This window comes from Charadrius vociferus, unplaced genomic scaffold, assembly GCF_000708025.1.
Source record: "Charadrius vociferus isolate BGI_N301 unplaced genomic scaffold, ASM70802v2 scaffold529, whole genome shotgun sequence".
Lineage (NCBI taxonomy): Eukaryota > Metazoa > Chordata > Aves > Charadriiformes > Charadriidae > Charadrius > Charadrius vociferus.
The window spans coordinates 1,211,521-1,222,262 of NW_009650172.1; the positions used below are offsets into that span (position 1 = coordinate 1,211,521).

At 46.0% G+C, this 10,742-nt stretch overlaps 1 protein-coding gene across 1 annotated transcript in view; it reads right to left on the reverse strand.

Annotated features, from left to right (window-relative positions):
* Positions 1–1,464: 1,464 nt before the first annotated feature.
* DCTN4 (dynactin 4 (p62)) overlaps positions 1,465–10,742 on the reverse strand; it is a 9,866-nt gene continuing 588 nt past the window's right edge. Inside the window, exons 3-13 of the mRNA XM_009892631.1 lie at positions 10,656–10,740; positions 9,687–9,730; positions 8,863–8,970; positions 7,208–7,281; positions 6,740–6,852; positions 5,307–5,416; positions 4,177–4,250; positions 3,690–3,744; positions 3,100–3,207; positions 2,625–2,722; positions 1,465–1,886 (exon numbers count right to left, since the gene is read on the reverse strand). Of these exons, the coding sequence (XP_009890933.1) occupies positions 1,673–1,886; positions 2,625–2,722; positions 3,100–3,207; positions 3,690–3,744; positions 4,177–4,250; positions 5,307–5,416; positions 6,740–6,852; positions 7,208–7,281; positions 8,863–8,970; positions 9,687–9,730; positions 10,656–10,740 (1,083 nt within the window). The 3' untranslated portion in view covers positions 1,465–1,672. The remainder of the gene's footprint in view (positions 1,887–2,624; positions 2,723–3,099; positions 3,208–3,689; positions 3,745–4,176; positions 4,251–5,306; positions 5,417–6,739; positions 6,853–7,207; positions 7,282–8,862; positions 8,971–9,686; positions 9,731–10,655; positions 10,741–10,742) is intronic.

Sequence of the window (10,742 nt, forward strand, 5' to 3'; positions counted from 1 at the left end):
GAGGGAGGGAACAACTCACCGAGGTAATTAGCCCGCTCACAACGTCATAAACCAACGCAGCTTTTTGTTTCCAGTGAGAAACCGAGAGTCCCTGAAGGCTCTTTTCCCGTATCAGTGTGGCAAGTGTAGCGGCGATTTTGGCTACTGCGGGAAAGCGGTGGCCAAAGGGGGAGCGCGGGGCGCCCCGGCGAGTGGCAGCAGGCGTTAGCGCCAGACACGAACTACAACTCTTCAACTCATGCTGTACATCCCTGCGTAACCTACGCCAAGTGGCCAACGCGAGGCCTGGCCGGGCTAGCACCCGCCGCGGGGTGCCCACCCCGGCACAAGGCTGGCTCCTGGGGCTGTAGGGAGGCTGTTTTTGGGGGCAGCCTCCTCCCACCCGGAGGATTTGCAGCTGCGGGCTGGCAGAACCACGGCGTGAGGGTCCGGCTGGTGTTCCAGCCTTTCCCAGCACAGAAAAGCCCATGGGGAACGTCGAACAGAGGGCAGTGTCTGAACTGGGAACGCTCTGCGGGAAGAACCACCTCAGCCACTTGCGCTAAGCTGTGCGGTTAGTGGTAATTCAGTATCCTGGATACAACTGCTCTTAATTACCCATTTTAGCCTGGACTACAGCCAAATTACACCCCGGATAAATCACCTCATGCTACGGTGTATGCTAGTTAACGTGTAACCGTCTCTCCACCTTTACACCTCCCTCCCTCCCACCCACCCTAATTGGAAAAAGACAAGAGTCCAAACTCCAACAGCCTCTCTAGTTTTATGTATACCAGACCTAACCGTACCTCTCCAGGTTTCACACTCTGATTGCTACCCCTATTAACAGACGTTAATTGATCCGAAGACTGCCAGACAGCCTCTCCAGAGCATCCCTGCCTCGGTCAAGAGCTGTACCAGGACCTGAATTCCCAGCTCGCAGCGCATCGTGCTACTGCATCCACCCGGAATGCAGCGGGCTGACAGCCGGCTCGGCTGCCCGTCAAATCCACCAACACTACACTACGGTTTGAGTTTAAAGCAAACCCATCATTTTCCTTTGCAAAAACAGATCTATCACCGCGGCTAAGCAAGCTACACATGACAGAGTGGTAGGGTTGTACATCCCAGTCCCCCACAGCTGAGGTATCCTACGAGGAAGCAGAAAAACAAAAGAGAGCACTGTGCTGCTGCCAAAGACTTGGCAATAACGCAGCAGTCACGGCCACCTCCTACAAAAGTTGTTCGGGAAGGGCATAGCTCTGTGTGAAAAAGGATTTGTTCGCTATTGAGTATGTAACATCAGGTTTGTGGGCCAATATGAAGGAAAAAAAAAAAAAAAGCACAATATGGGTTCTTTTCTGTTATTAAAACCAAATTCAGCCAGGTGTAGTGCATATCTGGAGAAAGCGCGATCTTTCTCTGTGCTGAAACACGTGCTGCAAGTTAAACAAGGCTGTGGCGGTGCGGGGAAGCAGAGCGGTGGTTAGTGGGCACTACGACAAGGGAGGGGGAAGAGAACAAACCATCCCAAACCACGGCACCCTCAGCCACCTCCTTGTGGCCCGGCCGGGGCCCGTGGCACACACCCACACATCACAAAGGAGCTCTCGCAGAACGTTTCACCAGGTGCCTCCTCCACTCTGACAGTCCATCCTGTGGCCAGCCGTCGGGGCGCAAGCGGTGGGAGCGTTTATGGAAGCACTGGACCGAGGCTGAGCTCCACATGATGGGTGAGCCAGATGACCTCAGAGGTATGCTCGCCATCCTCGCTGGGCCGGATTGGAGCAGCGAGGTTTTTAAACTCGTGCTTCATCTTGAAACTCACGGTCACTTCGCCCTCTTCTTTCTGCGGGGTGACCTTGATGAAAACTCCTACCTTATTGGCTTTTCTGAAAGCGATAACGCTGCAAGGCAGAAAACAAAAGAACGCTAGGTCAGCCAAGTCCTCAAACAATTGTTCCGAGAGATTTATTCCAATACCATGTAACAGGGATGCTCAGTTTATGGCTGAGTATGCCCCACTAGAACAGCTGCCCTGGTTTCTAGCTGACTCCCCGCTGCTGCTTTTGCAGGGGGCCCACATTCCCCCCCACCGCACAATCAGAACACGGGTACCCCCTTTAATCTGTCAACTGCTGGCACATCCACCGAACAGAACACTCCTGCTTTGGCGGTGGGAGTTACAGGCCACCCAGCGGTGCAACAGGGAAGGGCCACAGTACGCAGCTCAAGTTCCTCTGTAGGAGGCGGCAGAACATACCCCATTTTGAAGGCTGGAGGCAACTCTGTCACCCACCCTACTGTGTAGTTCTCACCGCTACCCTGAACCCTCCGCTTGCCAAGGAAAGGATCCCACAGAGTATTCCTGGAGAGAACTAGTACCACCACCTATAACTCAACTGCTGTAACAGCACACCTTGCCTCAAAGGGAACAAATGTCTCCCGTATAGTCCAAACCACAAGCAGAAAAATTTGCATTGCTGATATCGGACCCCCCAAAAAAAACCCAATCCCCCGCACAGGAAAACCTTAAAAAAACAAAACCAAACCAAACATGTTGGAGACAGAGAGGAAAGGAAGCTACTTGGTTGAAGTGCCAAGGATTTAAGGGACAGGGGCCCCACAGAACTGACGACACTCACTCAGGGTCATCCTGGAAGTCTTGAGGTTCTGCCAGTTCATCATATTCTGCCGCAGCATCTTTGCCAGCTAGAATAAGCTCCTTGGGAGGAACTGCCACCTGAAACAGAGCATGAAGAGAAGAAGCCTTTCAGCACTGATCACCACCTACACTATGAGCAGCCTCTCCTTCTGAGGGCTGCTTTACTATGGTTTAACAGAAAAAATGATTCATCTTGGGCTTTGCTCCGCTCCGGTACCATCTGGTTACCACTCTACCAGTGAAATCATGTATTTCTCTCTTGGGTTCTGCATCTCAATAGAGAGAGACAATTTCAAAACACTTTATAATCTGATGTTTATATTGGTGACAGTTATTTAAGCTCCAAAGAGGACCGAGGACCAAAGGACATATGAAAAGTGTGATGTGTGGAAGGATAAATGGAAGTGGCAAGCCTTGGAAGAGGCCTGGGCTCGCACAGCAGGAGGGTACGATACCTTGGCAGTGCTGTTGACGTTGTCAGGGTCTCCTTCTTCGCACTCCAGCAGTGTGACATGTGTGATGTTCTCCACTGGATTGGTGAGAGTCAGAAGGACTTGGCTCTCCTGGGAAGATTCAGGAATCACAGTTCAAGAAGCACTTACTCTAAAATTCATCGTTACTGTTAGCACCTCCATCTTCTGTGACTGATCAATACCTTCAACAATTGCATCACATACACTGAAGGGATGGATAGCGAACACCCCCAGTCCGTAAGAAAGGTGCCAATGTCATGCAGCATTCTTTCTTAATAGAAGAAATACACGTCTTTGAAATCTAGCCATGATCTCAACTCCGCACCTTTTATTCTTCAGATATTGGCATGTGCTTGTGATGCCAAACGTCACACTGCACAGTAATCTGCTCAGAGTGACAAGTACACGCAGTATTATTCTGACCGCTCCCTTAAACCCTGCAACCTCTCTAAAACGGAGTGAGCAAAGCCCTCAGGGAACAATCATCACACCATGTCATCTTCCAAAAGATCCCACATCTACACCTCCCGGCTGCATCTCACCCCAGGACATCTCTGGAAAAAAGTACTGACCTTCATGTAGCGCAGGTTGGGAATAGACATGATTCTCACTTCAGGGATATAGTTACTACAACAAGAACAAAGCAAACAACCATGATGGACTGTGTTGCTGTCTGTAACCTACCTCTTCAAGCAGAGGCATGTCTTCACAGACATCCAGCTAACTTGTTCAATGCTATAGAGCTTAGCTTACGTTAAACAGAAAAATGAAGAGCCTTTTTGCTATATAAGTCTAATCCTACAAAATCCTGCTAGTCTGTGGGGCTGGCACAGCATGCAATGTCTTTTTCAAACTGCTGAAATCTTCAGCAAACTTTTTGGAAGATCAGGAAGCAAACCTACAGATAAGCTGCATATATTAAAAAGGTGATTACGCCACCCTAAGAGATGACACAATCATACAAGAGGTCAAATGAAGAGTACAAAAGAAATGAAAACAGAAGGCATTAACTAAGCACAGATAGGCGGTTGTTCTCCCCAGCCCCCATATCTTACTTACACAGCAACCAGCTGGATCTTGAATTTGATAGATGTTGGATTGAATTCCGGTTTGCTCAGGTTATGTTCACATTTCTAGAGACAAAGACATTTTAGTCAGCACACAAAGACAGTGTGCAGTCACAAAGTAAAAGAGTGAGAACTACAAGCACCGTGGCACTAGCCGCAGCACTACTGGCCTCTAGCACAGCGCAGACAAGAACTACCTTGGGGTGTATGTAGCCACTGCTGTGTCAAGTCATTGATACTCTGAAAATATCATAACCAGCAATATCAATGCAATCTCAGAAACACGAGGTTTGGAACCTGGCTTAAAAATACTCAAGACGCTCACTGACTGCAGCAGGAAGAAGGCACAAATACCTGCAGGCCCTTTGACTTACACTTCAGAAACCATTAAAAAACCCAAATTGTTGGAACTCAAGACTGATCTCCTCATAGGCTACTCTTCAAATATAGGTTCAGCCTGACATTACTTATTTCTGACAAAATATTCTGCATTTGCAAAGCATTTTACATCTTAAATACTTAGAAGAATATTGCTCTGTTACTCTGGGAACTAGACAAATATCCCTGTTTCACATATTGCTCTGTTACTCTGGGAACTAGACAAATATCCCTGTTTCACTGAGAAAGCAAGCACCTATTTGAAGACCATGTAATAAGCCAACCGCAGAACTTGGATTTAATTCTTGCGCATCTTCACTTCCCAGCTCTACGCTTTTCTTCTCTGAAATAGTCTCCTTTGCCTTCACTCTAAGGCATCTTCAGTATTCTGCACTGCCTCTCACTCATATTTTGTTTGCTGACTTGATTTTTGTCTTTAGTAACAGCAGAAACTTTTTAATTCTGAATTTAATTATGTTTAATTTAATTCTGAATAATTATGTGAACCCACCTTTGTATCTTTATGTATTTTTCACAATGTTGTCCCCCTTTCACAATCTTCATCACGTCAGAAATGCAACAGCCTCCCTCATCTCCTAGCACTGTTACCAGTAATTTGGTTGAGAACTTCCAACAACCAGAAGCATGTGAGATGTTTCTTTTAAAAAGAAATACACAGCCCACTTCCCACAATCCCAGTTCTATGGGCCTAGAAAAAGCGCTTTTTTGTATTTAATTACCCACCCGACAGCGCAGCGAGCGTTTGATCAGGAGATGCTTATGACGTGGGTAGAGTTGGGACGCACAGATCGGCTGGAAGTCAGGCTGCAGCAGACGCTGACGCAGAGTCGTCACTGGGTGCACAACAAAAAGCAAGACCAAATTATTGTCTCTCTCAGGCCATGAAACTTGAGCTAGATTGTACACATGCACTGGCCTAAAAGCAAGTATGCAGACATGCTACAATCTCTAAGAAACTTAATTTCGCCTGCATCAAATAATTCAGAAGCCACTGGTAAGTATCACTGTTTCTAGGAGTGAATGAATAGAAGAGTTGTATGAAGGGCTGCCCTGACTGGGCATGGTAACACTAGAGCAACATCAGGGCCAGCCCAGGAGAAACAAGGGACCTTGATCTCTATTCAAAGCTCAGCTGGGGTGGAAACAGAATTTTGTAATCATCTAGAAAATAAATTCTTTCCTCCCCAAGGGCAAACGAGTTTTCATAGCTTTGTTACCCTCACAGCTGGGTGCTGCACGAGTACAATACACAGCTTCGCAGCAAGGAGTCAGCATAACTCAGACACACACAGAATTAGTGACTACAGAGTTCCCAAGGCAAAGAATTCCAGCAGCCAAACTTCCCATGGGTTTCTCCCAAAAACCAGGCTCCTCACTGTCCCCAGTGTCTAACAGGCAGTAAGCCACCTGGCAGCCTTTCCCTCACTGCGGGGAACCACGGAAGTTGTCTTCTTTACCAGCATCATACTCTCACAACACTGACAGTCTCATGAGACAAGGAGACCACGATGATCTACCCCTTTCCATAAACCTTTCACGAATTAATTAATATTGGCAGACTTTGTAGGCCTGCAGGACTACCAAGAACATCTGTCCTACTTGGAGCCACTTCAGCAGAAGTCCACATCGCTTCCTGTACCTGCTGTTTCATCCCATTTACTCACAAGTTTCATCGACCAATTTACGATATTTGCTGATTAAATTGTGAGCCAGCTAAATAACTGGCAAGTATATGCAAGTTGTTCCAAGCTGATGTCAAAGTAATGCGCAACTGTTACTTAACAATTCAGGTTTGGTTCCAACTCCCCAGTAGCTCAGCTACTTCCTTATTTCCTGCTATTATTTGAAAAAGGGCGTCAGCTCTTTTCTCCATTCAAAAGTTGACACTTCACATGCAGAGAAATTAAAGTCAGTGAGAAAATGAAACAACCATTAAGAGGCCTGACGTATTTGGCTCTGAGCTTCTCATGTACAAAACAAAGCTGAGGCTGCATTCAAAGTTACCATTTTAAAAAGTCACAAATGTCCCACCATTTCAATCCCAGAATAAAAATTACTAAAACCTCGGGCCATCAGGAAGCCCACTGACAAGTTTCCAGGCGCTGCCCCTGTTATAAAATGTAAGGGCAAAAGGTGACAGAATATTAAGGTGTTACCTTCTGTCAGATTGATTGGTCTTGTGTAGTAATCCTCAGGAAGAGGTTCCACTTCTTCCACTGCATCAGCTGGCTCAATCTTGATCTCCTTCTGGTCCTCTCCTTCTTTCAGCCTGAAGCAAAGTGAGGGACAACTCAGTCACAAAACATGGCACATATGCTCTGACAGACAGGAACAGCAGTAACTGCATTATAACACAGAAGGCAGCGAGAGCCGAGGTTGGAAGACAATAGTAACTGCACAAGGAGGTTAGCAGTCACTTGTTTCTATTAACAGAAAGCAAAACATCTGGAGCAGCTGCACAGAGATGCCTGAGGACCTGACATCTCTCTAACACTCCAAAGAAAAAAAGCTCTTTTCACTGCTCTCTGCTAATACGGTTCATCATCTTTTTGAAGTTGTTTTATTGCTCTCTTGCCTACACCTCCTATCCTTTCCGCAAAGGTAACCCCAACCCTGAGACTCACGAGAGTCCAGCGAGGGCACTGATCGGTGCACCGGGCCTCTGGCGCTGAAGCCTGGTTCCCAAGCCATATTTGTCCTACAAGGGAAAAAGAACTGTCAGCTTCAGGTCTGCTTTCCATCAGGACAAAAAGACCTACTGCAAACTCATCCTTTGAGCTGCATGACAAGCATAGGGAGACAAGCAAAGGAAAGCAAAAAGGGAAAGGTATTCAGTGCTTCCCAAGATTTTTTCTTCTGCTCAAACTGTTAGTAAGGAGAAAACAACTACCACAGCACTGCACTGGGAGAGACAGATGTACGTGGCTACTAATTATAAAGCTTTTGCTCTTTCCTTAAATCACCAGCCTGCACTACTGACACATTTTTCCCTTGATCTTCTCTTCAGAGCAATTGCATGTCAAGTAGTGCAGAGTGAGAGCTCAGCTGGCAAAAGAACTGGGTCGATGTGGGTACACTTCCATCTGAAATGCTCTGTAGCACTGCTAGAAGCAGCTGGAAGGTTCAACCTACAACAAGCCTCGTCACCTACAGGTCTGCCTTGCCAGGCACCACCAACTGGAAGGAATAGCCGAGCTGCTCCTCAGCTTTCTACAGCTGGACTGTACACAGGGTGCTTGGAGCCAAAAATCTTCCTTCTGGGCAGGACTGAAAACACAAATTCTGACCAAATGAGAAATCAAGGCATCAGCCTACCCTGGTGATTTTTCATGGATCAGAAGACTAATGTTAGTGCCATTTGCCTCGGGCAGACAGCTGGCTGCGTCTCAACAAAGTTTTGTGAAGGACTGCTTTTCAAGTGTGTGTTACTTACCCGAAGACACTGCCCTGTTTGTAAGCTAACAAAAAATATTTTTTTTAACAGATGTTACCCTCTAACTCATTAGCCTTCAAGTGCATTTGTTCTAGGCACATCCAAGCCGGAGGCCCTGAGGCAAGGTGAAGAGTAGGATCTGTTACTGCCCTTCAGTTGGTACCATGAGAGCTTTAACACCAGCAGAAACTGTGAAAAGACTTACCACTACGTGTATAGTGTGTTGCTGTGGAGAGCCCCCAAAATAGCAGCAGGTAGCAACGGAGACAAAAAATGCAGCCATAAGACACAAGCAAGGGCACAGAGCAAGCACAGTTAATTGAGAAGTAGCAAGCATATGCAGTGTCACCAGCTAAACAAAGTAAGCATTTACCTGCCAGTTACAATAAACAAGTCATTCAGGCCACAACCAAGCCTTAAGGTTAATTTCAGTTGAGACTTCATGCAGAAAAGTGCCAGACAACCCTGATCTAACTGTTACTGAGCTGTGGTATGCAGTTGTCCTGAGAAAGAGCTACTGGTATCATGACTCCGTTTGCACTGCATTTCACTGCTGGATAGCATATTCCTTTGCATGGTAAATATGAACCCTTGATGAATATGAATATGGCATTATCAGGGAGGACTATTAGAGAGAAAGGCAATGTAATACATAATAATGGGTGTAAAACTACTTGTCTCTAAAGAAATCCATGAGCCCTAGCACATTTTCTTCATGTTGTTCTCAATAAAATAAAATTTTAAAAAGCTGAGTAGCCCTATCGTGCTACCAACTATCTAATTTTCCAAGCTGAGGTAGTTATGTATCACTTTTCCTGCTCTGAGAACACTGTACTCCCAGCTCACCGAAAAGGCCAGGGGCATGTAGTTTCGGCGCCGCACTAGCTTCTTCCGGTCCCGCTCGATCTTCTCTTTCTGAGCCAACTGCTGATAGTACTCTACCAGTTTGTTAATCTGCAGGGATGAAAAGGAACAGATATGCAGTGAACGGGGAACAAACACCAGACCAGCTGCAGTATTTGTTTGTGGAAAAGCTGGGGTTCCTGCTACTTATTTCACTCTGTTCCTAGTACTAGCTCTATTTTGAATGAACTGACCCTCCTTTGGAAATGACATCTATTGGAGAGCAGTGTCCAATTCTCACTTTGCAGTCCAGCAACTGAGACTTTGTTCGTGTGTTTTCCATGACTGACAGAGTAGTCATGTGGCCAAAACCAAGCAATTTGGATTAATGGAGCAAACAGCATCTTTTCCCCCCACTGAGGCTGATCACATGTAGTGTAGAGCCCTAACTGGTGACAGGGAAGGGTCGTAAAGGTGCAGCTCTGTTTTCCAGATCCTAGACACATTCCTGATTGGAAAACAGCTTTTTTTTTTTTTTTCACATACATACACAGCATATTCATTGGTGTCGTTTTAACAGCACTATCAGATAGGACGTTTTCAACTGAGTTTCTTCTGAAAAGGAGATATTATACTGCGATATCCACAGGAGAGCCTCTAAGAGGCCTTCCTTCCATTCAATTCAGTCAAGGTGGAGATTAGGAACTGGAACTGGTATCTGAAGGATTATATAGATGCAGAAAAAGTGATTGAGAGGGCCTGGTGTCTCTAACAGCTCTTTCTAGCTGATGCGTGTCAGCCTAAGTATCGCCCTCCCTGTCACTTACCCTCTGTGTGTGAGGATTTTCCGGCTCCTGCCAGCCACCGCTAGCTGCACAAGAAAAAGAAAAAACAAAGTCCTCAGAAGACAATTTCCAGAGTCCACACAGAAATCACATCTAACACCCAACTATCTCCATTTTAGTCATGAAATATGACATTCCCTATTTTTGCTACACTTACCATTGCAATTCTTTGAGTTCATGCATGCCTGCCCAAATACATACCTCCGAAAGCTTATCACAGGCAGGTTTGGCCTGAAGGAGCTTCACCAGCTTTTGTACTGTGTTTTTACACAAATGCTGTTTGAGAGGTACTCAAAACAGCACCTAGGAGTCACTTTAGCAGCAGGTACATGAGTTTACAAGAACACTTTCTTCTTACTGGCTTCCTATGACCCTGCATTTTCAACTCCCAGTCTTCAATTACATCAAGACTGGAAGCCAGACGATCTGCTTGGTTTACTCAGCCCCATTTCTGGAGCCTGACAGTATTTTCTGCATGTCTTATGCACCAAGAAATAGATGAAAGCTTTGTTCCAGTGCAGTTGTGAAGAGAAAAACCAAGTACAAACACTAACAACTCTGGCATAAGCCTAAGTGAACAAAAGTGATGGAAAATAAATTAGATGCTTACGCTGTCAGACTGAGTGGCTTCAAAGACTCTGAAGGCACACAAACAAGATCTCAACTGCGGAGCGAGTGGACCAGTTGAAAAAGCCCCTTGTCTGACAGCTTTCTCGCTAGTCAGGTAACACAAGCACGGAATTGGGTCACATGTTGCACTAACTCATCTCAGTTCTTCAGAGGAAACTTCAGCAACAAACTGTTTTCCTGTGAATTTCCAGCTGTGACTCAAAAGCTAGACAGATATTACATACATTGTACAGCCAGAAACTAATCTGATTATCTGTTACCTTCAGAACACGAACTGGACTCCTGCTGTTACTCAGTTTTCTGTCTTTGACTGTCACTTACCAACAGACTTGTCTGCCATGCCCACATCCCGAGAAGTCCAGCGGCAAAATCCACAGGCCAAGTAATATGCTTTCTTCATGGTAGTCT